General features: G+C 54.6%; 1 protein-coding gene and 1 long non-coding RNA gene across 2 annotated transcripts; both read right to left on the bottom strand.

The window, feature by feature from the left end:
* Positions 1 to 186: 186 nt before the first annotated feature.
* EMILIN3 (elastin microfibril interfacer 3) lies at positions 187 to 6,007 on the bottom strand. The gene is made up of 4 exons (XM_042930958.1): positions 5,844 to 6,007; positions 4,432 to 4,554; positions 3,051 to 3,274; positions 187 to 2,779 (listed from the first exon to the last, which is right to left on the bottom strand). Exons 1-4 carry the CDS (start codon positions 6,005 to 6,007, stop codon positions 1,026 to 1,028), a joined length of 2,265 nt encoding a protein of 754 aa, XP_042786892.1. The 3' UTR covers positions 187 to 1,025.
* A 13,081-nt stretch (positions 6,008 to 19,088) lies between these two features.
* On the bottom strand, positions 19,089 to 25,868 carry LOC122215534. Its single transcript, XR_006200423.1, has 3 exons — positions 25,797 to 25,868; positions 22,568 to 22,666; positions 19,089 to 20,374 (listed from the first exon to the last, which is right to left on the bottom strand). It is a non-coding gene; the product is annotated as an uncharacterized LOC122215534 (long non-coding RNA).
* Positions 25,869 to 26,106: the final 238 nt, after the last annotated feature.

Below are 26,106 nucleotides of genomic sequence, written 5' to 3'. Positions count from 1 at the left end.
ACTCTGCAGGCTGGATGAACACTGTGTTTTCAGGTTGTCCCGTGATGGTGTCCTACCTGAATTTCTCACCACTTAGTGAACATCCAGGAGAGGCTGGGGTTTCGCCGGGATGCTGGAAACAGGGCTTGGAGGCCTTCCTCTCCTGTGGCCTCCTGTTCAGAGTCTGGCCTCATTCAGGCCATGACATATATGAGGGCTATTCTCTGAAGAGAGGCTCTAACCTGGGCGGGTGGGGGGTGGGCAGGATATTCTCCCATATGGAAAGGAGGGGAGGGTGTGGGGACCAGAGGCCCTGAAGCATTTTTGGGAAAGAAAAGGAAAAGGATAAATTGGGGTGGGGTCTCTAAACAGAGCCTGGACCCTGTCCTTTTTCTCAGGGAATCTACAGCTGCCTAAGCCCTCACCTGAGGGGAGGGTCAAAAGAAATAAAGAGAACTGAGTCTTTGTGTTTCTGTTCTGCTCCGAAGGACCAGGGCCGATGGAAACCTCTGGTCCTTGGTTTCAGAAACCGTATCCACGAAGCTGCCGGGTATGAGGACAGTGCCAGTGGGCACCATCTTCCTGCAGAAACTGAGCCCAGACAGCAAGGGAGAGAAGCCAAGGGGACAAGGGAACCAGAAGCCCCCACAGGCTGGGGGCTATGGCCTGGGGACAAAGGGAGATGTAGACAGGTCACTGTCTGTGACCAGACCTGCGGGTCTTTGTACAGGTGCTGACCCTGGTGTGTCTGAAGAGGGACAATTTGCAGACTGGATTGTGAGGTCAATTAGGTCCACCCTGGCCTTCAGGCATGATGTCCTTGCCTTGACCACGATGTTGAATTGTCCAGTTGGTACAGCACTGAGTGTGGATTTTGGTGGCTGGGACAGTCATATGGAGCTGGACCAAGGCTATTCCTTCTGTGGCCTCTGAAGTGGCATCCATGCTGGCCAGGGGGGGCTGGGAGGCACTGCTGGGCAAGGCTGGGCTCTGGAGGGACATCCCCAGGGTCAGCGGGGTCCAGGGGCGGGTCCTGTCTGGCCTGCCTAGTCAGCTTGCTGGGGCCGCGCCTGCTCGGCCAGCTGGGCCCGGCAGTACAGGAGGTCATCCCGGAGGCGGGCGATGTCCTGCGCATGCTGAGCCAGTGTGCGATTCAGCTGGTCCACGTAGCCCCACAGGCCCTCCCTGTGGGCAGCCAGTAGGCCCAGCCTCCCGCAGGCACCTTCCACCTGCGCCACCCTCTGGTCGAAGCGGCCCAGCACGTGCCGCAGGTCCTGGGCTGTGTGCTGGCAGCGGCTCAGCCCGCCCGCCACATCGGCCACGCCGGCCTTGAGTCGCTCCAGCTCCCCCCGCAGGCTCAGGACCTGCCTGTGGCCGGCCTGAAGCCGAGAGCCCTGGCTGCTGACCTGTTCCTGGATGGCGTGCACCTCAGCCTCCACCTTGCGCTCTCGCTCGTCCAGGGAGGAGTTGGCCTCCAGGAAGGCATCGGAGTACCGGCTGACGGAGTCGCTGAGGCCCGTGAGCGACTTGCTCACAGAGTTCAGATTGACCTTGAGCAGGGTGATCTCGCCTTGGAGTGAGCTGCCCGTTGCTTCTGCCAGCTGCTCCTGGACCTCGGCCACGGTGCCGTTGAGCTGCCGGAGCAGGGCTGCGTGGCTGGCCACCTGGTGTAGGAGGGCCTCGCTCCGGCTCTGCCAGGCCTTCACCTCTGCCGCGAGGGTGTCCAGGATGGCCGAGGTGGTGCTGGGAGTGCACGAGGACTCCAGTGAAACCAGCCGCTGTTCCAGCACTGCCAGCTCCGTCTGCACCCGGGGCCGGGCCGACCTGCCCGGTGGGTCGCTGTCATGGCTCAGCTCCCCAGCCAGCGTCACCAGGCGCTCCTCTAGGCTCTGCACTCGCTCTTCCAGCAGGGTCCTGAAGCTGCCCACGTCCCATCTCCCCTCCTCCCCCCCCAGGCAGCAGCCTCTCGCTCCGCCTTCCGTCCCATTGAGGGTCTCCAGGCCCTCCAGCAGCCGGTCCGCACCCCCCTCGAGCATGGCAGCAGAGAGCCGCTCCAGCTCATCCCTGGTGAGGGGGCCATGGCCCCTCTGGGCCTCAGTGACAGCCTGTAGGTTCCTCTCGAGGTTGTCCACACGGGCACTGATCAAAGCCAGCCGGCCGCAGCAGCCGCCCCCTCCGGCCATGCTCAGCCCCTGCAGCCTCGACCCGAGCTGTGACAGTTCCCGGCGCAGGGCCAGCTCCCGGCCATCCAGGCTCTGGTGCAGCCGCTGGCTGGCTGCCTGACCCTCCTCACACTGCTGCCGCACCTCCTGCACCCGCAGGTCGCAGGAACTCTGGACACCTTGCAGCTTCTGCTCGAAGCCATCCAGTAGGCTCCCCCAGAGTCGGTGCAGCCGTCGGTCCACGTACTCGTCCAGAAGCGTCAGGGAGGTGAGTGGAGACGGAGGGGCCTCCCGCAGCCGCTGTAGGTGAGCCTCGTGACCCAGGGCCAGCCCATGCACCTCGTCCAGCAGCTGCACCTTGGTCCGGAGCGTGTTGCTCACCTCCGTCACCTTGCTCAAGATCTCATCCAGGGGGGGTGTGAGTGGCCCTCCAGCTCTGTCTCTGGGCTTCACAAACCCCTCAGAGACGATCCCGAAGCCCACAGGGGTGGCAGGAGCCCTGGGACCACTGGTCATCCTGTTGGGGTCTTCATGGCTGGCCACCAGGCCACTGAGGGTACCATATGCTTGTGCCAGGCGCTGGACATCACCCTCCAGTCGTTCTAGCCGCTCACCAAACAGCCCTGGACCTTTTCTTCCTGGAAGAGAGAACCCCAGGGGCATCGCTGGCCTGCCTCCCTCAGCTTGTCCTGTGGCCAGGCCACCTGAGAGATTTTCTGTTCTAAGCGCACCTTCCCACTGGGCATAGCTCTCTCAGCTTTGGGAGGGGCTCTGGGAGCTCTCCCTCAAGCCCAGCATGAGATGCACCCTCCCCAGCCCTGCCAGAGCTCAGCCTACCTGGCTCAATCCCCTCCCCACCGCTCCGAAAAAACCTGATCACCTGGTAGGGTCTCCTCCAGGCAGACTCACCATAGGGGCTGGGGACCGCTCTGCTAGAAGAAGGGGGCTGGGGCCCTGGGCCCAGCTGCCCCGAGGGAATCTGGGGCTGAGGCTCTGGCTGGGCTGGGGAGGCCCCATGGTCGGTGAGGTGCTCGGGGCAGCCTTCTCCAGTGAGGCCAGGGCAGCACCGCCAGGTGAGGTCCGTCACTGTCTTGTAGCCGACCTTGTATCTGGGTCTGAGCACTGTGCGGTACCTGGGCCAGACAGGGGGAGAGGGCGCTGCCCTGTACCTGTGGGCTGAGGCTCCTGCCTCCTGGCATAAGATCTAATTATCTCCCCACCTCTACACCACCATCAAAGCCTCCCTTTTCTGTGTATTCGGTGACAGGGCAGTTGGGGTGGAGGCGGGCCTTTCAGGGCTTCAGAGAAGGGTTAAGGAGCAGGTGCAGGTGAAGTCCCATCCCATCCTGTTTGCTTGGGGAGAACACTAGCAGGGACTTAGCCCCAGTGTCCCCAAGACCATTTTGGATCCCCTTGAGCTCATGCTGCCATGAGAGATTCCACTCTGGCTTTGGCGATACCTGGAAGAATTCTGGCACAATCTCAGCCCCTCCCCCGTGGGGTGGGGTGGGATGGGTATTGCCCTGGAGCCGGGGTGCACAGCCCTTCCCAGTGTGCAGGGGCAGCTCTCGGCTCCCATCTGTCCCCTCAGTTCTGTCTGCTCCTCTGTAGCCTGTTCTGGGAACTCAGCTCTGGCCACCCAGGCTGGTGGATGGCACCTTGGATTCTGAGCACAGAAGGGAAGGCCCAGGGGTGCAGGGCAGGGCTCGCCAGGGCCCCTCCCTCGCCTGCTCAGCCACGTGCCTGTCTACCCACTGACACACTGGAGCAAGTGGGTTTGTTTTCAGACATGCACTTAAACCTCTCCAAGTATAGACCTGTGCATCACACCTGTGCACCGTCCTACATATGCTCACACAACCCGCCTGTCCGGCCCAGGCCCTGGCAACCTGGCCTCCATCCCCTCACCCTTGGCCTTCCTTTTCTACAGTCACCACGGCCCTTCCTGGGTCTTCCTGGGGCCGCTTTGGCATCAACCATTGTCAGTGTGAGCCTCTGCCTTTTCTGTTCACCTCCAACTCTCTTTGTCTCTGCGGCTTCTTCCTTGCCTAGTTCTGTGTCTCTTTTAGGAATCCTCCCTTGGTCCCTCTGTGGGCCCTAACCTGACCCTGCCTATGTCTCCTCCCCGCCCCCCGTCCCCTAGCCAGCCCGTGTGGGAGCTGGGGTAATGGGCTCTTTGCAGTCCAAGGAGGTACAGCCCCTTGTGGAGCTGGCTGCTGCTCTTGGGGGGAAGGCAGGCCTGGGGCTTGTGCCCAGCAGTCCTGAGTGGGTGGCACGGGGGTGCACTCACATGACTGTCCCGGGGCACTTGGGCCCCCATCCACACTGCCGGTACTCAGCCTTCACATAGCTGTCTGCTCCCTCCTGTAGGATACAGGTCACGTTCCTGTGCACCACGTAGGCGCAGAGGGCCCTGTAAGGGAACAGCATCCTTGCAATATCTGGCCTGAGCCAGGCGCACTGAGGCTCCTAGACCCCCCTCCCTATCTGTAGGTCTCCCCAGGGGACTAGATTCCCATCTCTCTTCTGTCTCTGTTCTTTGTTCCTGGAGGCCAGGGCCCTGGCCTGGGGTCTGGACCCACTGCTGGTCAGTCAGATCCCAGACTTCCCAGTGGGTTGGTCACTGGGGTAAGCACTGTAGTGAACCAGGGGCTGCCTTTCCTGTGGTCTGGCCTCTGCCCTCCTTACCTGGATTCCCCAACAAGAGCCTTGCTGTATTCTCACCCTCCTCCAACTCCTTCACTGGCTCTCAACTCCTTATCTTGGCATTCCATCCTTCTGAGATCTCAACTTAGTGCCTCTGTGCCTTTGAGACCACACTTCTCCTCCTTCCTTCCCTGACTCCTGGGGAAATACATGCCACCTCGTAATTTCTAGCCCCTGCCTTTGCTCCGGGTTTCTCAGTCTCTGATCACTTCTGGTACTGCCTCCTCCAGGAAGCCGGCTCTGATGTGCCAGGCCCACTGAGCTATGGGCTGAGCACTCTCCTACAATACAATTCAGCCAGCATCCCAGGTAGAGCCCCTAACTCACCTGACTGGGGCCAGTTCCCAAGCCACTGGCTACTGAAGACCAGAAGCTGAGGCAGGGGTGAGGCAGGAGCCAGCCTCACAGGTTACAAGGGGTGGGGAGTGGCTGCCTGGCTAAGCCAACCACCCGTGCACTGCTATTGGCCTCTGGAGCCACAACACAGGCCCGGGACCCACGCGCCCCCATCAGTTCTGTGGTCAAACACACTGGGGGTTCCCAAGGGGTGCCCGGGGTCAGGCTAACCGCCGGAGGGGGCGGGCTGCAGGGCGCTGGGCTCCATCTCCCACCTGGCGGGGCAGGGGAGAGAAGGGGGGCGCGGCGCGGGTGGGGGCGTGGGGGATTCCCGCGTATGCCTCGCGCCCACCGTCCTCCCTCCGCTCCCTCCACCTGGTCCGCTTGCGCCGGGAGTTTGCACACAGCGCAGCTGGAAAATGTTACTTCGCTGGAAAGGTTTCCGCGGGCACTGCCAGGTCCCAGCCGCCGCGCCAGGCCCCCTCGGCTTATTTTTCTTCGCCAGCCCCGCAGCCTCCCGGAGCGTGGGGGCGCCCGCCGGGGCAGGGGCTCGGCCTCGGCAGCCCGGAGCCCCCCTCTCCCGCGCGCGGTCCGGGCAGGTGGGAGCGCCGCCGGGGCCCCATCCCTCCCGCTTCCCGCCCGGCCGCGGCCCGCGCTTACTTGTGCGGCCCCGGGCGCAGCCGCGGGCGCCATCCCGTCGTGTAGAGGCTGTAGCGGGGGGCACCGGGCGGCGCGGGCCGCGCGAGGAGCGGGGTGCCCTTGGCCTGCGCCCCCGAGAGCAGCGCCGCGACGGCGCACAGCCACACCGGCAGGCGGCGGCCCATCGCGGCCCGCGGCTCTCCACCTGGCCCCGCGCGGGGCCCCCGCCCGGCGTCCGCCCGCCGCCCCGCCGCTCGCCCGCCCGCCCGGCTCCCGCCGCCGCCGCCCGCGGCCCCCGGAGCTCGCTGGCCCGGCCGCCTGGCGCTGCGCAGCGGCTGCGTCCCGCCGAGTGGCCGGCGCTGCTCGCGGCTGGGGCCGCGGAGGGGAGGCGGGAGGCGGGCTCTGCGCAGATTAGCATAAACTTGGGGCCGCGTCGCTCGCCTCCGCCGGCCCCCTCTCCGCCGCCAGCCCCCCGCCCTGGCTCCGAGCTGACGCCCGAGGGGCCGCCTGCAAGCGAGAGGTTAAGAAGGGAGCAGCCCCGGGGTGGCAGGGGCGCGGGCAGTCGCGCCCTGGGGAGGCCCCCGAACGCACCCGTCCACCACCGTCGCCCGCGTGCAAGACAGGGAAGCAGAGCCGGACCCCTGGGGCCCGCCCTGGCGCGGGCCGCCCCCTCCCTCCAGGAACGGCGCCCACCGGCGGGGCACACGGGTCTTAAAAACCCTTGCGTGCCTCAGCTCTGGAGCGGAGATGACCCTGTCTGGGGGCGCACCAGTAACATCTCCGCAGCCACCTCCTTGGAATAGGTTCCAGAAGGTCCCTGTTGGCTAGCTGCGCCTACTCTGCACCGTCTCCGTCTCCAGGTGGCCAGGACAACTGATAGCTGTGCTGCCCCTACCTGGGGCATCTTAACCTCTCCCTGCAGCCTAGTGGGTGACTAGGTCGTTCCTGTGGTTCCCTGGTGGGGTCCGTGCTTCCTCTGTCTTAGGTATGGGGTGCAAGGAGACCCAAACACCCCTCGCCTCTCCAGTCCAGCAGTGGATGCTCTGCTTCTCTTTGTGCAACTAAAGCTCTTAACCAGCTGGACCCCGGCACTGGTTTACTATTCGCAACTGGTCAAAGAAAACCTTTGGGTCCTTCTCGCTGCTGTTAAGGCCTGCTCCGCCTTATTCCCCTTGTGAAATGGTCCCTTGGAACTCAAGAACTGGCCTTTACTGTCATTCTCATTCACCATCATCTCGATGGCCTTCTAACCTGCAAAGAGCTTCTTGAATCCTGCTTCTGTCATCCAGCAGGGTGGCATTTCTTCCTGCCTGTCTCATCCACACAGGTGACTGCAGCCTTCTGTCTTTACCCAAGTAGCTGATAGGTGTGTGGCAGGCATAGAACTCTGAGGCATCCCGGGAGAGACCTTCCTGCAACCTGAGATGTGAATCCACACCCTTTGATTAAAGCGATGATACGAGGGTGCAAAATGGGGACAGCTCTGAGAGTCACATGTATGCCCTCTGCCCATTCCCAGCCATAGTATGTGGGTCCCTGGTGGGGGAAGCAGATACCTGACCGAAATGGGCCAACTGTCCCCTCTCCTAGGCTTTGGTACACAGGTGCAGGGGGATCCAGCCTTCAGGCGGGAGTTTCCTGGTCTCTGATTCCTAGGGCTGCCATAACAAATTGCCACAAACTTGGTGGCTTGAAACAACAGAAATTTACTCCCCCACAATCCTGAAGGCTAGAAGTGTGAAATCAGGTGTAGCAAGGCCACAGTCCCTCCAGACTCTAGGGAGGAATTCTCTGCCTCTTCCAGCCTCACTGGCTCCAGGCACTCCTGGGCTTGGAGCTGTATCACTCACTGCATCATCTGCTGTCTTCATGTGTTCTTCTCCCATGTGTCTCTACAGGGCCTTTTTCTCTGTGTCTCTGTGTCCTCTCCTCTTCTTATAAGGACACTGGTCATTGAATTTAGGGCCCAGTCTAATGCAGTATGACCTCATCTTAACTAATTACATCTGCAAAGACCCTGTCTCCAAGCAAGGCCGCATTCTAAGGTTCAAGGTAGACAAGAATTTGGGGCAATGCTATTCAGTGCACTCCAGGGCCCCTGAGGGGTGGTGAAAGGACAGCCCGTGGCATGCTGTGGCCATAGCTGTGTGGGACTTACAGGGAAGCTAAGGAAGAGAGTTTGCCAGAAGAGAGGTTGATGGGGCCCCTGGGTAGCTCTGTTGGTTGGGTGTCCAACTTTGGCTCAGGTCATGATCGCAGGGTTCGTGAGTTCAAGCCTTGCATTGGGCTCTGTGTGGACAGCTCAGAGCCTGGAGCCTGCTTCCGATTCTGTGTCTTCCTCGCTCTCTGCCCCTCCCCCGCTCACACTGTTTCTCTCCCTCTCTCAAAAATAAATAAATATTTTAAAAATTAAAAACAAATGAAGAAAGTTGGTCGAGTCTATGGTGCTCACCCAGGGAGAGGTGTGGGAGGAGCCATTTGGTAACTGGCTTTCCCTGTCTGCTTCCCATAACCCACCTCACTTGAGCTAGCTTGAATGGGTTTCTGATCCCTGCAAATGATGCCTAAGACAGCCTTTTATCCTCTGACCCAAATCCACCAAACGTGCTATTATATTCTCTTTAACAGAGATGTCCATCTGCTGGGGGCAAGTTACACGGTATCCATAACATGCTCTTGATCTTGCAAGCACTGAATTTCCACTTCTCAGAAAGTGAGAGACATCTGGGTGGGACATGAACAGAGCTGGGCTCCTGAGTGGGTTCTGATGCCTGGCAGCACAGCCCTGGTGGCTCTGGAAGAACTCCCCCACCCCCACCCCTGCATGCTACAGAAGTTGTGATCCTTTACTAAGGGGCCCCAGCCCTGCCTCTCACTCCCTTCCCAGCCCAGATGTGGGGCCCACAACTCAGAGGGAGGAGGCTGGACCCTGTCTGAACTTGGAAAAGGCCACATAACAAGGGGCTGAAAGAACAGTTGGACCCCACTTCCCCTTTTCCCAGGTGGCTGACATCAAACACCCTCTTTAACTGGAACAATTCGGGAGCCAGCCCTGGGGCCCCATCCTGGGGTGGAGAGGAGGACGTCGGCAGAGGAGATAGATGCTCAGGTTCTTGGTGGGATCCGGCCAGAGTCTGGGTCTCCCCCACAGATGATGAGGACACTTTACATCTGCCAGACAGGAAATTGAGGGAAGCCAGAGGCAGGGGAGGGAGGCAGTCGTGTCCTCCCCCCACTCAGCCTGGAGTCTCTACACCTGGATCGAGGTAGGCTAAGGGGCCACAGACAGGATCACGATTTCTGTTCACAGGGGCATGCACGCCCATACCCAGACACATTCTGTCTCTGTCTCTGTCTCTGTCTCTCTCTCACACACACACCCCACTTCCATATACACACACACCCAGAAAGAAGCATACGTTCCCAACCTTTACTAGCCCTTGGTGACAGATGTGCCACCTATCCCTTCAGGAAGAATGGAGGATGCCATCAGGAAGACAAGATAACCCTGGGCAGGGAGAAGTGTAGCCTTGCATTTCGGGTCCATCAGGGAGTGGCGCAGTGGGGGAACAGGAGTGGGGGCCCCTGCCAGACACTGCCACTTTCCCCACCTCCTCTGTGGGCTTCCTGGGGCAGAGGGAAAGAACTGGTCTCTGGGGGCAGAGAGGATGAGAGAATGGATCCCTGGAAGCTGCAGAGAGGCAGGCTTGCCTGGTGGTAAGTTAATGAGGGACTCTGGTGTTTGGCAACCCACCCACCTTCCCTACCTCCATGCATTTCTCAGAACCCAAGGAGTTGCATCCCCCCTCTCCAGGCTTCTTCCACCTTACCCAGGAGGTTCCCCCAGCTTTATAGAGGCCTTCCATGTGAGATCATTGAGAGCTTCACCAAGTTTGATGGAATGTAGTTCCCTGAAAAGAGAAGGAATGGAAAGCACTGGAATGACCAGCTCTCTGGCATAAGCCCTTCTCGATACAGATGAGCCCCCTGCAACCAAGGGAAGCATATCCCCCACCCCCCAGGCAACCAGTGATGACACCAGCCTTAGGATACGGGCTGAATGCACAGGCGCTCTGTCCCTGCCCACCACCCTGCCCCATCTCCTTTCTCCTGAGTGCACAGCTCGGCCTCCCTAAAAGGGGCCACCTTTGGAAGTTCTGTGTAGCAAGGCTCTTTCCCCGGGGCTCACTCTCTCCCCAACATAAACATCAGCATGCTCAAAGCCCAGTGAGCATTTTGATTACACCCACACCATCAAAACCAGTTACTGTCAAGTCCACATGCATTTCTGGGGCAGGGGTTTGGAGTGACCCCTTCCAGCTAGGGCAGAAGCAGGGCTTCTCCAGGCCCCCCCCCAGGGTGGGTAGATGTGCATACGCAAGGTGAGGGCCTGGGAGAGACTCCAGAAATCATGGAAACTGGACTCTATAAAGCCCGGGTGGACTTCTATTGAGTGAGAGTTCCTTAAAAAGCAACTTACAAATTGTACTGACGGGGCTTCATTGTGGACACATGCAAACCAGATGTAATAATTATGCAAATTATATGCAAAACACATGCATGGGCCTCCCAACTCTTGCGAATGCCAGATGCAGCCCCTGGGGATCCTGACTTCAGCTGAGTCTTGTTGTGGGGCAGAGAGATGACCCTGGGCTTGCCAGTCTCTTACAGTGGGCAGGAAGGTCTTAGCTCCAGGGCCATTCACACCCTGGGAGAAGGAACCAGGGGGGGGGTGGGTGGCTCTGATCCAGGTTTGAATGCCAGCTCCTCCCTTCACAAGTTGCTTGACCTTCATGGAGTCACTTCACCCCTTTGAGCCTCTGTCTTCCTGTCTATGAAATGAGGGAGCCAGAGAACACTGGCTCAAGCTCCCATCTGCAAGGTCAGGCAGCTACGAGACCTCAGTGAGGGTCTCCCCTTCCCTGGGAGGCGGGTGGATGTCTGGGCTTCTTTCCACTCCTTGAAATGGAGACTGCCACGGGCAGCACCTTCTCCACGGGCAGCAGCACAGCTGTGGGTTCAGGGAAGGCCAGTGCTGGACGGGCCCAGAACCCACATATCCTTCATTTCTTCAGAAATCTGTCCGAGGTCCCACTTGACTGTGGGGTGTGGCAGATGCTGTTGGTACCCTGCCAGACCCCTTTTCCCCGGCCTGTGCACCCATCATCCCCCCACGGTGGGAGTGCTGGCTGTTAATACTCATGGCCTCCTATTGCAAACAGTCCCTGGCTGATGAGAGCCTCTCCCCGGAAGTTACAAACCCTCCCACCTGTAGCCAATGACTGGCTGCTTCAGGGTTACAAAAGGTTGGTCTCCTCCCCTCAGGGGGACAGCTCAGCAGCGTAGTCAGGGTCTAGAGCCCTCTGGATCAGGCCACATCTAGAGGCTACCTGAAATCCCATTCTTGCTCTGCACGCCCCCTCCCTCGTGTGTCTCCTGAGAGCCCTCCCTAGTAAACTGCATGTTCCTGAATCCCTGCCTCCAGCTCTGCTTCTGGGGAACCTGATTCAAGACAGGAGACAGACCTGCAAACAGAGAAGGACAATACACATGATACCATTGTAGTCAAGGACCCTCAGGAGGCATGGGCTCTTGAGGCCCAGGGAGATGTGTCTGGGGTGGAGAGGAAGGGTCAGAGATATCTCCCCAGACAAGCAATACCACAACTCATCTGTGGAGAGAAAGCATCTCAAGTGATAGGCGCAGCCTGTGTGGGGCACAGAGGCAGGAGACAGCCTGGTATGTTTGGGGAATACCTAGAGCTCTGTGTGTGGGGGGGGGGGGTGGGCGTGGGGAGGCTAGGTTCCACAAGAGGTTGGCAGGGGCCATACAAGAGGAGCCTTGAATACTCCAGTGAAGAGTCTGGACTTAACACCCAGGTAACAACACATATAGAATAGTTGTGAAAAATGTCCCTTGGTCACCATTACAGAGAGCAGGTGCTGGAGACAGGGTGCCAGGGAGGCAGCGGCTGCAACAGTCGGCCGCAAGGCTGACAAGGCTCTGGTGGGGATGACAGGGGGTGGATTCCAGACGCTGTCAGGAGAGAAAGCTGACAGGCCCTGGTGGCTGGTCTGGGGGCTGTGAGTATGGGAAGGGTTTGGAAGGTGCCAGGCAGAGGGGAGACACAATGTCAGGCCTGGGGTGGGAGTGACCCTGTGTGGTCAAGTGTGGGGAGAGGGAAGCGTTTAATGAGCTGTCCAGGCCAGGGGTCTGCATTCCCCACGCCTGCTGCAAGGCAGCCACAGGCCAGGGAGCCTTGATGGGGAGGCCTTGACAGTGATGGTGGGTGTTCACATGCGTGGCTGGCACAGCCGGCATTCCGGGGTGGGGAGGGAGAGGGCCCAGGGCTGCTCCCTGCAAGCGGGTGGTGGGGGTGTGGGGGTGGGCACAGGGCCTGGGCTCATGCCTGCTCTCCTCTAGCTCTTCTATTCATAAGCACAGGAATAAAAACCACACAGGATTACCAGCTGGTAACAGAGGATGCAGGCATGTGATGGGAGGGGGGAAGGGGGCGACCCTCCCCTGAGGGCAGGGGCCTGGGTGGGGGAGGGGAAGGGGGGGTGACCCTCCACTGGAGCAGGGGCCAGGATGGGGGAGGCAGGTCGTTGCCATGGCAAACTCATGCTTGGATGGGCAGAACCTGACCTCCACCCATACAATGCCCTTATCTCAGACCTGCTCTGCCTTAATTCCTTAACTCTCCAGGACATTTGCTGGGCATCCCCTCCATGCTAGAAGCACAGGCAGGTGGGCGCCAGGCTGTGCTTAGGGCACCTGAGACTTGGGGGGGCAGAGGTGGCTGAGAGTTGGTAGGAGTCCCAGGAGGGGACCGGGGAGGGGTCTGGGGAGGGGAGGGGGCAATGAGAGTGAGGTGGCATAGGAGGGGTGTTTGTGGGGTTCTTCAGTATACAGGCTGAGGACTGGAGAGGTGTGCACAGAGATGCCTGGGCGTCAGCCCCTGTGAATCCACTCACCTGCCAATTCCTGCATGCTACTGTCACTGTTACTGCATAGAGGTCTCTTCCTGACTGGCAGTTCCCAGATGCAGGGGCCACCTGCTGTCTGTGTTTGTGGAATGGTGAACTGTAGGTTGTAGACAGTTCCTCTGTAGCCATGAGGAGGATGCACTGGGGAGGCTGGTGCAGGAAACAAGGCAAGAGATGCTGGTGATGGGAGGGCAGGAACCTGGGAGGAGGGTCGTGGGGCTTTCGTGGACTGGCTGGAAAGATGGGTCAGGGCCAAGGTCACAATTATGGACTCAACACCCCGGCGGCGTCCTGGGCCTGTCTCCCGCCCGTCTCCCACTTGGCCCTAGATCATACATTTGGCATCTATTCAGGGGGCTCCCTGCCATAGCCTGACGGCTGCGACTCCCCAGAGCAGCCCACCCACCTGCTCTTGCCTTCTACCATGTGACCAGCAGGGTCCTCCCCAGCCTGAGCCTCTTGTAGCCAGGGACTCCCGCATTCCTGGCTACGCTGGTATTGGCCTCAGTTCCTTTGGGAAAGGGCAGGCAGGAGGCTCCCACGGTGGGGGTGGGGCGTTATCCCTCCCTTCTCTCCCCCGCCCCAGGGCTGCACTGGGATGAGGACAGCCTCTCCCCCGCTGTGTCATCCCTGTGCCTATCACCCCGCCACTAGACTGCATCTGTCCTCCTCCCCTCCCACCTCCTCTTCCGTCTGTCTGGTGAAGGGCCCCATTGTGCCTTCAGCCACCTTGTAGAGCTGTGGTGGGGAGGGCGGGGTGAGGAAAAGAGCCTTGGTGCTGGTTCAGAGGCTGTGCTGGTGCCTGGGGTCAGAACTGCTACCGTGGAGTTGGGGACAGAAGGGAGTGGAAAGCGTCCAGAAACATCAGGAGAACGAGGAAGCCCTGGTGATTTCTGAGGGGCTACAGGGTGCCTCCAGGCTTCCAGTGTGGGGGCCCTTTTGCCGAGACAAGGCAAGAGGGGAGGCACAAGTTTGGAGGGAAGCCATGCTGAACTGGAGGTGCCTGCAGACACCCAGGAGGAGAGGGAGGTCCACGATAGGCAGGTACTTGGGGCGTCCCAGGTGTCCGCTGCCCCTTCCCAGTTTGGGGGGCTGGAGGGTGCTCAGCGAGCCCTCTGGTGCAAGGTCAGGATGTCTGCCCCACACATACCCTGCTGGTATCTCGGGTTCCTACTGGAGCCACAGGGAAGTGCCCGACCAGTGGTCCTGGTCACCTCATTCCTCCCAGAGGCCTGAGTTCTGTCTGGGCAGGTGGCGGAGGCCCTGAGCACCTCTGCTGCCCCTGGTCGCCTGGCCTGACACCTCCCAGGCAACTGCTCCACCACCAACGCCACTCTTAGCTTTGGGTCCCTGGTGTGTCCTCATCCTTCCTCCTCTCTCCCTGGATTCTCCAGGCTTCCTGCCCAGGTGCCCTCCCTCTCTACTCCCCCAAACCTCCTTCTTCTCCTTTCCCCATAATTCGGACGAACCTTGATGGCCCCAATGTATCTGGGGCTCAAACTGGCAGCAAGAGAAAAAGTCATTTTCCCCACCTTGAGAGCTCGACTTCAGACATTCCGGGGCCAGGCACATTTCGCTTGCTCCCAGGAAGAGGTGGGAGAGGTCTACATTCTGCCCTGGGGAGGGTCACCCTCCCCAGAATGGGCTGAATGACTCTTCATTCAGGGGGAGATAAAGACCAAAAAAATGTTTTCCTAACGAAAATAAATGGAAGGTTCAAAGCCCTATCTGATTTATCTGGTTTCAGAGAGATGTTAATTCATTGTCAAAAGCTAAAGCCGTGGGAACAAAGAGGCATCCCAAGGAATTTGTGTGATGTAAAAGGGAAGCTGGGACATTTAAGGGGAAAACGAAGGAAGAAGAGTTAGTGAAGGAGAACAGAAAGATGTGGTCAGAGGAGTAAGCCAGCTGGGCCAAAGGGCTGTGGGGAGGGAGAGAGAGAGAGAGATGCCAGTCCAGACAAGGGAGAGGAAGTTTCCACAAGATGCAGGGAAGCCATAGGTGAGACCTTGGCTTTCCTGACCCAGAGAGAAGGTGGGAGGCCCTTTATGTGGGCCAGGCTGGGCCAAAAAAGGGCAAGCAAGGTGGAGTGGGGGCGGGGAGAAAACACAGGAAGGGAAGGCATGAGTTCCAAAGAGGACTGGGGATCTGGGAGGGAAGAGCTGGGGGAAGAAGCCAGAGAGAGGGAGGCAAGGCCTTAAGGGGATGGGACTCAGGCCAGAGGGAGGAGGGATGGGAGGAGGGAGATGGCCAGGAAGGCAGGCGTGGGAAGCTGAGTACCTGCAGGAGGGACAGGGGGCTGAGTGGGGAGCAGGAAGCAGAAAGCGCTTCACTTGATGGTCTGGCTTCTTGTGCTACATAGCAGGTGAGGTTGAGATCTGGGGTGGGGACAGAAGGATATTTAGATGGGGCCAAGGATAGGGGCACCTGGGTGGCTCAGTTGATGAATTTCAGACTTCAGCTCAGGTCATGATTTGTAGTTCATGAGTTCGACCCGCATCGGGCTTGCTGCTGTCAGTGCAAACCCTCTGTCCACCTCTCTCTCTGCCTGCCACCTCCCCCCCCACCACCACCCTGCCGCCCCGCTCACGTTCTCTCTCTCAGACAAATAAATAAACATTAAAAAAAAAAATAGATGGGGCCAAGAAGAATGCAGAGGCTCCATCACAGTGTGCACGGCAGGGCCACCCTTGTTTGAAGGTGGGGGCAAAAATGTGGCTTGTAGCGCATCTCCAGGGCTGTAGGTGCACATCTGGGGAGGGAGGGGAGGCCCTGGCAGAGTAGGGATTGGGTGCTCCCCGATCTAGGCTCCCAGGGAAAAATTTAGGATCAGTAGAAGCATGACAATGCCTTCTAAAACTACCTCACCCCGTTGTGTACATTATAAAACATGGGTCTATTCTGTAAAAAAAAAAAACCAAAAAGCAAAAATGCAACCACCCATTTTCATGAGAAAGAAAAGCAACAACAGAAGAAAACATGAGTGGGAACAACTCGACTGGTGCTGGTGTTTCCCTGTGCCCTTTCTGCCCTGTGTCACCAGTGTGCCCATCCAGCTGGCCTGTTTATCGCTGTGCTGGCAAACATCTCCTATGCTGCAGTTTTCAACGTCTTGACCAAAGCTGGCTGTGGTTTCTTTCTTAGGAATTGTGAGTGTTTAAATGCAGCCTGTTGTCATTTTCCACCAAGAATCTAGAGGCTGTCCAGGGAATTAAGTGATGGCATGCACTTTTCCAGAATCACTAACACCTGGCACCAAAAGAGTGTGTGTGGTACCATTCCAAGACAGGTGTCACTTCTTGAGTGAAGGCAGCCCATCAAAAAACACAAGGTTTGGGGTGCCTGGGTGGCTCAGTTGGTTAAGCGTCCGACTCTTCCTTTCAGCTCAGGTCGTGATCTCACGGTTTGTGACTTTGAGCCCTGCATCAGTCTCTGCGCTGACAGTGGGAGCCTGCTTGGGATTCTCCATCTCCCTCTCTCTCTCTCTGCCCCTCCCCCGCTTGCTTGCTGACTCTTTCTCAAAATAAATAAATAAACTAAAAAAAAACCCCACAGGTTTTGTGCAAATTACAGGATTTTTAAGAGTCTTGATAACTAGAGAGGTTTCGCATCTTGTGACTTTTGCCATTTTGTCGACTACCAAAAAGTGAGCTGTGGGGAAAGCTAAAAAGTTTATCAGGAAAAGGGCGTGCCTCGTCAGTCCTTTCGTGAAGGCATATTTCCGGAGTTGTTGGATATCGGAAGAAGAAATAAGGGAAGAACTCTTCATCAATGAGGACAAGTGCTGAGTTCTATGTAAGTGTGCAAATTCTAAAGAAATTGCTAGGAAACGTAAAAACCGAAATGTTGCAGAGTTTTGAGACCATCAAGTTTTCCCTGGCTTTTTTGGGGGGGGAAAATGAGTAACGAACCTTAGCTTTGGGTCCACAGAGATTCCTTGTGGTGTTCCCTCTCTTGCAGTGTGTGTTTAGTAGTTTCCATAATAAAAGTGTTTTTTTTTTTTTAAATTAAAAAAAAGGAAAGGATGGAACAAGCGACCATAGATGCTGGTCACTCCTCTTTTCCCTTCCCATTTGGAAGCTCCACGGTATGTTGCCTTCACTAGCGCTGACCTTCCCTTTTCTGGTTTTTGGAACTTAAACAAGTTCTGTTACAAGTCAGCCAGGTACCAGTTCATTCCTCCCACTGAGGGTTTCTCTTCCCATCTCCCTTCCCCCACAGCCAATAAGAGGTATTACAATGCTTTCATCGGCCCCTTTCCCATGTTCATCTCCCACCCCTTACCAGCATCATTTAGTGCTTTTAGCTGCAGGCTACCAGTAGGTATTATTATATTTCTCTTCTGTTTTGTTTAAGCTTATTTGGTGCTTATATTACAAACTCAGTCTCACTGATCATTACCCACTTGGAACTAACTACACATGAATTGGTAGGATCTTGGCTCCCTATGGATGGCTTCCTCTTCTCTTCATCTGCCCTGTGTGCAATCAGATTGGTTCATTGCCTGATTCCACTCCTTTCTCTGGTGTTTTCCCCTGTCCAGGGAGCCTCCCCAGAGCCTGACATCTTATCTATCCCGGGTAGGCGAATGGCACCTTGGCGGGCATAGGATGCTTTTGTCTTTTCTCGCTTGGCAAAGGAGATGTGCGTTTTCAGTCTGGTGCTCTTTTCCTCCCATGTAACTTGTTCCCTCATTCGGGAAGCTTGTAAGAGTTTTCCCTTTAATCATGGAATTCAGGAATCTTCCCAGGCCGTGCCTAGATGTCTGCTTTTTTCCATCGCTCCTGCCTGGAACTCAACAAGCCCTTTCGAACCAAAGTCTTTCTTTGCACCACGGAAAATTTTCTTTCTTGTTTTAAAGTTATTGCTTCTCCTCCATTTCCTGGATTCGTCTCCCCTTCTAGGCTTTTTATTATTCACATGTTATGTCCTCTGGGTCTGTCTCTTCCTAGGCTCTTGTCTTCCTCTGTACATGTTCTGTCTTCTTCCATTTTTGCTTTCGGTTTTGCATGATATCTTCCACTTGGTCCCATTTCCTCTCCTCCGGTTCATGTTAAATTTAAAAACATGCTTCCTAGTTCAAAACAAAATATTTTCTTTTGCAATTGATTTAAAAAAATATTCTTATCGTTTTGTTTTCTTTGTGCCATGGTTGGGCAGGCTGTGGTCTGTCTCCTCCCGTGCCTCTGAGTGAATCGCGGGCTTTCTCCTGACTGTTGGTTCCCTTGGGTGTTCACTGTCTTTTCTTTGCCTTCCCCACCCCCCAGAACGTCAATATAAATCGTATTAAATTCACTTTTTCTCAGCTTTCCTGGTAAAAATTGCATATATTTAAGGTGCACAAGGTGGTAATCTGGTAGCAGCATGCATTGTGGAGTGAGAGCCACAATCAAGCTGATTAACACATCTGTCTCTTCACAGTTGTTTTTGTTTTTGTGTGTGTGAGAACACTCAGGATACACGGTACAGTTTTGTTAATGATTTCCACCATGCCACATGCCAGGTCATCCTGCATAACCAAAGCTTTGTGCCCTTTGACCAACCTCTCCCCCTGCAGGCCCCCCCACCACTCTACTCCCGGCCTTGATGAACTTGACGTTTTTAGATTCCACGCAGAAGTGACATCGTGTAGTATTGCCTTTCTCTGTCTTGCTTATTTCACTTAGCATATTGCTTTCTGGGCTCATCCATGTTGTTGCAAATGACAAGGTTTCCTTCTTTCTCGTGCCTGAATAATATTCCATTGTATATGTGTGTATCATGTTTTCTTTACCCATTCATGGAAATCATTCCAAGTAGCTTTTCTAACCACAATGGAATGCAACTAGAAATCAGGAAGAAAATGAGAAAATTCACATTGGCAACAATACGGATGGAACTAGGGGGTATTAGGCTAAGCGAAATAAGGCAGTCAGAGAAAGACAGATATCATATGATTGCACTCCTGTGTGGAATTCGAGAAACTCAACAGATGAACATAGGGGAAGGGAAGGAAAAATAAGATAAAAACAGAGAGGGAGGCAAACCATAAGAGACTCTTAAATACAGAGAACAAACTGAGGGTTGCTGGAGGGGAGGTGGGGGGGGGGATGGGCTAAATAGATGACGGGCATTAAGGAGGGCACTCTTTGGGTTGAGCACTGGGTGTCATATGTAAGAGATGAATCACTGGGTTCTACTCCTGAAGCCACGAGTACACTGTCTGTTACTAACTTGAATTTAAATAAAAAAAAAAAAGAAAGAAAATGAGAAAATTCACAAATACTTGGGGACTAAACAGTATGCTCTTGAACAATCATCGGGTGAAACAGGAAATCAGCAGGGAAATTTAAGAACATCCTGAGACAACTGAAAACAACATGCCAAACATACAAACAGACCAACATACATAACATACCAAAAACTTAACGGGATGCAGCAAATCTGTGCTAAGAGGGAAATCGGTCCCTGTGCATTCTTGTACCTCTAACTGCCCCAAGCCTCAGGTCCAGCTGACAGGCTGGCTGTGCATGGAGGTGCCCCAGGAGGGTGTGCCCTGTGTGCCCATCTCCCAGGGACAGGGAAGGATTCTGCAGGTCCTCCCAGACCACCCAAGTCTGCTGGCCCCAGCTCTCTGGCGGCTCCTTGCACCTCCCTGCACCACGCTCTCTCCTGGAACTGGGCGGCCCTGATTCTCACCCGAGAGGCTCTCCGCTGTTGGCCCCTACTGTGCGGCTGGAGGGACCCAGCACCCTTAGTCTAGGGCGCTGCGCATTGGCCACGCCTGGCTGCGGGCTACCTGGGAGCCCGCTATAGCAGCACATTTAGGGTTGGGAAGCAGGGCAGCTCTCCTCCAGGACGTTTAATAAAAGAGAGGTTCTTGGGTCTCATGAATGTTGACGCAGTGACCGAGGTGGATCATCTATCTCGTGCAGGGTTATAAAAATATACCCGCGAAGAAAAATGGCAGCCGAGTGAAATCGACTTGAACGTGCTACGAGATCCATGACAACGCATCTGGAAGGTATAGAACGCTGAGTGGCACGGAGGCAGTTTGAAGAGTTCTGCACATCGTTTGGTTCTGGTAATAATGAAGTTCTGAGAGGAAAGGAAAGACCTCAAATGCCCTCAGTGATGTTCTTGGCACAACACAACGTATCTCCTGCAAGAATTTCCCCAAACTTTTGGAAGTGGGGTGCAGATGAAGCGTGTGGGAGGCAAGGTGATTTCTCCGAAACACCTGGAGCTGTGAGGAGCAGGGTTCAGACGCCGTTGGGCCACGGCCCCTTGTAGTGAAGGCGGCATTCAGTGGGATGGACGGCCCTGTGTCCAAATTTGAACTTCTCTTGCATTTTAAGTTTCTTTACCACATGGTAAGTGTCATAGGAATATTTTTCTGAAGAGCTTCAAAGTGAAACTATAGATGCTTTCTTTCTTTGTCTTGAAAATCCAAAAAAAGATCATCATCTGAGAGAAATTAGGAACATTTCAAAGCCGCCTGGGACACAGTGGATAAATTATGCCAAAAACCAATTCCTAAGGACTTCAAAGTTGAAAAGTATTTCTTTCAGAAGAAAGGAAATTCTGAAATAAAGTAAATGGCGGCGATTCAGATTATGCATTTCTTCGGCTTTGTTAGAGGAAAAGTATTAAATTAGTATCTGTTCTAAGGGATAGGTTCCTAGTTTATCCGATTTAAATTTATACTTTCCTAGAAGCGATCATGACAAAGTGAAACAAATTTCTGAACTGCCCTGTTCAGATGGAACAAAATAACAAAAAGAAAAGGTCAAACGTGTGCAAGGCTTGTGGAGACTGGGAGCACCCTGGAGCCCTCATTCCTCCAAACCCCCCCGTTCTGTTGGGATTGCATCGGGCTGATTGATCTTGGCGGCTTGTTGATTTGACATGGTCTTGACCGCCCTGCTCCTTGGTCCCAGCTACCATGTAGGGCAGTGCAGAAAGCTGATCTTCTACTCTTAGTGGCCTAGAAATCCACTTTTTCTGCCCTCTCAGGAGACAGGTTCTGGCTTTGATGGCTGCTGACTGGGACAAATCACAGCAGCAAAGGTTTCCCGAGTCCTCACTACTTCCAGCCTCGGAAACAACCTGAGTACATTAGCTCATTCGGTCTTCAAGCAACCCTTAGGGAAGGGATTATTAGCCTCACTTCCTGGGTGAAGAAAACGAGGCTCAGAGAGGTATAGTGACTTGCCCAAGATCACACAGCAAGGAAGACTCAAATCCAGGGCCCTTGACACCAAAGCCAGTGTAATCACTATGTTATTTGTAACCAAAGGGATGAAGTCCCTGGGACACCATGGATTTGTCTGCATCCATTGGGATTAAAAAAAATGCAGTACTACTCTAATCTCATATTTAGGCCATTTCAGGAAGTATGCTGTGTTTTATATACATTTTAGGATGATTACACATTCAAGTACAGTTCTGAAGCTCCCTGCTGAGTAGGGCTGACTGTCCTCTCCGTTGGTGGGATGACACAAAAGACAAACATGAGAGGGAAATATTATGAAACAATTCCTCATTAAAAAGTAAATTTCCCAGGACGCCTGGGTGGCTCAGCCCGTTAAAGCATCCGACTCTCAGGGCGCCTGGGTGGCTCAGTCGGTTAAGCGTCCGACTTCGGCTCAGGTCATGATCTCACGGTCCGTGGGTTCGAGCCCCGCGTCGGGCTCTGTGCTGACAGCTCAGAGCCTGGAGCCTGTTTCGGATTCTGTGTCTCCCTCTCTCTCTGCCCCTCCCCCGTTCATGCTCTGTCTCTCTCTGTCTCAAAAATAAATAAACGTTAAAAAAAAAAATTAAAAAAAAAAAAAAAAAAAAAAAAAAAAAAAAAAAGCATCCGACTCTGATTTCGGCTCAGGTCATGATCTCACGGCTCGTGGGATAGAGCCCCGCATCGGGCTCTGTGCTGAGAGTGTGGAGCCGGCTTGAGATTCTCTCTCTCTCCTCTCTTTCTGCCCCTCCCCTGCTCTCTCTCTCTCAATAAATGTAAACAAACAAACAAATAAATACATTTCCTTTGCTAAACAAACTGTGGGATATTTATACAATGGAATACTACTCCACAATGAAAAGTATGGATTCGTGTAGCAGCATGGATGAGTCCCAAACGCCTTATGCTGGGCAAATTAAGCCAGACACAAAAGAGGACATAGTGTACGATTTTTATTTACATGCAATTCTAGAAAAGGTAAACCTGGTGTATTCTTTTGCTGCAGCTGCCACAAAGTGGCTGAAACAACAGAAGCTTACTTTCTTACAGTGCTGGAGGCCAGAAGTCAGAGATCAAGTTTTGGGGAGGGCTGGTTTCTTCTGAGGTCTCTCTCCCTCCCTTGGAGATGGCTGTCTTCTCCCTGTGTCTTCACATGGTCTTTCCTCCCATGTGTGTGCATATCTGTGCCCTAATCTCTTCTTTTTAACAAATATTTTAAAATGTTTATTTATTTATTTGCTTGTTTATTTGTTTATTTATTGACAGCACGCATGAGAGAGAGAGAAAGAGAGAGAGAGCACAAGCAGGGTAGGGGCAGAGAGAAAGGGAGAGAGAGAGAATCCCAAGCAGGCTCCACACTCTCAGTGCAGAGCTGGACTCAGGGCTCGAACTCACAAACTGTGAGATCATGACCTGAGCCGAAATCAAGAGTCGGATGTTCAATGGACTGAGCCACCCATGAGCCTCTCCTAATCTCTTCTTAGAAGGACACCAGTCATACTGGATTAGGGCCCACCCATGTGCCCGCGTTTTAACTTAATTACCTCTTCAGAAGACCTGTCTCCAAATACAGTCACATCCTGTGGTCTGGGGGTCTTACTGTCCACTTAAGACTTCCACATTTCATTGTATGTCAATTTCACCTGGAAGAAAGTCAGGAACAAGTACCAGACTCTAGTGAGCGATTTGCATGCACAGTGTTTAGGGGTGAAATATAGTGATGTCTGCAAATTGCTTTTGAACTGATTGATGGGTGAAGAGATGGATAGATACAGCGGCATGTTAACAACTGTAGTATCTAGGCAGTGGGTTTATATGGGTAGTCACGGTACAATTCTCTGAACATTTCTGTATGCCTGAAGTTTTTCATCATAGGACGTTGGGCAGAAATATTTTTAAAAATAACATTTCCATTGCAAAATGTCAGTCAGACATTTCTCTTAAAGCCTCTTCGGTGCTAGATCAAGTCCACCCATAGAGAGAACCACCACAACCCCATGCCGCGTCACTGGTAGGTCATTGGTGTTTTTAGCCCCTATATGCCGGTGTCTGGAGGGAAGGGGAGGAAGACAATTCAGAGAGAAGCTTGAGGATGCTAGGAAATTCCAGGGACTGGCTAAGGTGTCAGAGGAAACTGAGGCGCAGCGTTGTTTAAGCTTTGTTGTTTAGAATCCAGGGCAGACCATGATCTGTTTTCTTAAGCCACGATGGAGTAATTAGCTGTGGTGGATGTTGGGGGGGGGGGGTGGCATATGAATGATAACGAGTTGGTAGCACACAGTAGGCTCACAAGTGCTGAATAAATATCTGAATGAAATTGGAAAGTAGCCTTCTAAGCACGTGGCCCTCAGGAGATAGTGAAGTCGCCTGTCTGGTGGAAGGGAGTCTGTCCCTGCCTCTGCCCTGGCCCACCTCTGGCCTGGCCTGAGTTACCTCGAGAAATGGACCCAGGAGAGGCGGCCTGGTCTCTGGGTTCCTGGACAGCCTGGGTGAGGGCGCTTTGCCACATTCTTAGGAGAGAGCACATCCAAAACAATTTCTTTTTCTAAAAACTCAGTGCTAACATGTTCCAGATGTCCATTTGTTATATAATGGGGTTTGTTTTAATAGCGTCAACTTCCAGATGTGCAGCCTGGAATCAAGAAGCCCATTGGCCCCCTGAGGACACCACGGGCCAAGCTGAGAGCTGCCCGGGGAGGGGGGGAGAGGCAGACGTACGTGCAGAACCAGGCACGAGAGAAGAGCTGGGGGTGCCTTCCCGCCTACTGGGCCACTCACCTGCCCAGTGGCTGCCCCCGCGGGGGGACTGGGTAGGGTGGTCCAGCCCTGTCCCTGAACAGGGCCTCCCGGAGGACAATCACGGAAAGACAGCCTGAGGGGTGTGTGCCTTGGGATCCGGGGTGCACCAGAGCTGCTGGGTGATCCTGGTTGGGTCCCTTGGCTTTGCGGAGCCTCTCCGTCCTCAGACATAAAGTGGGTCAGCACCACTGCACCCTCAGGGTCACGGGGGAGGACAAGGTGAGGTGAGGGGCACAGAGGAGATACTGGGAAGCCTTGGGCCTTTCCTCAGAGTGGAAGGACCAGGCCCTTGTAATCCAGCATCCCGTGTCCCCCTGCCCCGGCTTTCCCACCAAGCCGGGAAGCCCCTGGACGGCACCGGTGACATTTTCCCTGGAACGCTGGAGAAGTGCCATTCGTGGAGCAGTCACCACCGCGCCCCCCCTCCCCACCCCCGCCCCGGGGCTTGTTTCATGGCCTTACAGTTATTCTTTTGTTTGCCGCGGGGTGACGTCCAGAGGTGTAAGTTTGGCCCTCTGGAGCCTTGCTGAGCCCGTCACTCCCTCCTGTACATGATGGCCCTTGAGTGCCAGAAGACAGCAGCCCTGTCTCCCAAACCTTCTGCTCTTGGGTGGCTGCAGCTATAACATTTGAGGGATTGAGGTTTGAGTGCCCCAAGAAGGGGTGACCCAGACCCCTGACAAGAAAGATCACAGAACCTTGATGTAGTCATAAGAAGCGCACACGCCTTTATCCACAACAGAAAACCTCACTACAGTGAAAGACAATCACCCCCAAATTAATCCATGCAAATAATGCGATTCCAATAAAATTCCAATCAAACGGGGGGGGGGGATAATATAGAACAGAAATGGAAAATGAGTATAGAATAATAATTGCTGTGGACTGAATGTCTGTGTCCCCCGAATTCATATGTTGGCATCCTAACCCCCAATGTGATGGTATCAGGAGGGGAAGCCTTTGGGAGGTGACTGGATCCGGGGGCAGAGCCCGCTGGCACGGGATTAGAGCCCTCGTGGAAGGGACCCAGAGAGCTCGCTCACCCCACTTCTGCCATGTGAGGACACAGCGGGAAGCCGGCGGTCCGCCACCTGGAAGAGGGACTTGTCTAGAACCCAACCGTGCTGGCATCCTGATCTCAGACTGTGAGAAACACAGTGCTGGTGTTTATACACCATCCGGTCTGTGGTACTTGGTTACAGCAGGCCGAACGGAGACGGTCGCGGTACCTCTGCCAGTGAAGACCAGTAAGGGGGGCACCGACCCTGCCAGCTGTTCAAGCACGTGGTAAAACTCCAGGGCTTCACACAGTTTGCGCCCCGGGACCCGTGGTGCCAGCACTTGCATAGCAGAGAGAGAAATGGCACACCCAAACCGGAAGTCTGGAGACAGACCCGTCCACAGAGGACGGTGTGGGATGTGGGAAGAAAATGCATTTCAGGGGGCGCCTGGGTGGCTCAGTCGGTTAAGCAGCCTTCTCTTGATTTTTGCCCAGGTCGTGACCTCGCAGTTTGTGGGTTCGAGCCCCGTGCTTGGGAATCTCTCTCTCCCTCTCTTTCTCTGCCCCACTCTTTTGCACCCTCTCTCTCAAAGTAAATAGATAAACATTAAAAAAAACCAAACAACGCATTTCAAACCAAAGCCAATGGGAAGTGTTGGCTGGTTCTCTTCAGGGAAAAGGACTTGCCTGGGGCAGTGTGGAGAGTGAGAGAGAAGGGCTTGGTTTTCACGTTGTCTCTTTCAGGACTGTGACTTCTCCAACACTAGACGTGTATTACCTTTTGTTTAAGGTCAACATATTTTTATGTCAGTTACGTGTTTTCTAGAGCTCTTGATTCCTTTCGGTATTTTTCTTTGTACATCTCTGTATTTAAGCGAAACCTAATAAATGTTACCACACTAACAATAAAAGGATATATAATAAGCTGCTGGTGGTCATTATCTCGGGGAGGTGGGTTCAGGAGAGGGCTTTACCTTCTGAGTCAGATCTTTCTAGGACCTTCGGATTACTTCTTCTCATCCTCCTCGCCTCATCTTCTTGTCCTCTTCCTCTTCCCCCTCCTACTTCTCCTTTTCTGTCTCTCTTTTTTGTTTAGGTTGCAAGTATGACTTTAAAAACTGAAAAGATGAGGAATTTTGAACAAAATAAACAAACCAGTGCAGGAATGATGGATTACTCACTGAATGGGACTGGACAACTGGCTAACAATTTGGAAAAAGTAAAGTTAGATTCCTGCCATACACCAGAGTAAACCTAGACGGCTTACAGATTTACGCGCTAGAA

The sequence above is a fragment of the Panthera leo genome, chromosome A3, assembly GCF_018350215.1.
Source record: "Panthera leo isolate Ple1 chromosome A3, P.leo_Ple1_pat1.1, whole genome shotgun sequence".
NCBI lineage: Eukaryota > Metazoa > Chordata > Mammalia > Carnivora > Felidae > Panthera > Panthera leo.
The sequence above is the reverse complement of the archived record's forward strand: the minus strand, read 5'-3'. Positions and strand labels throughout refer to the sequence as shown.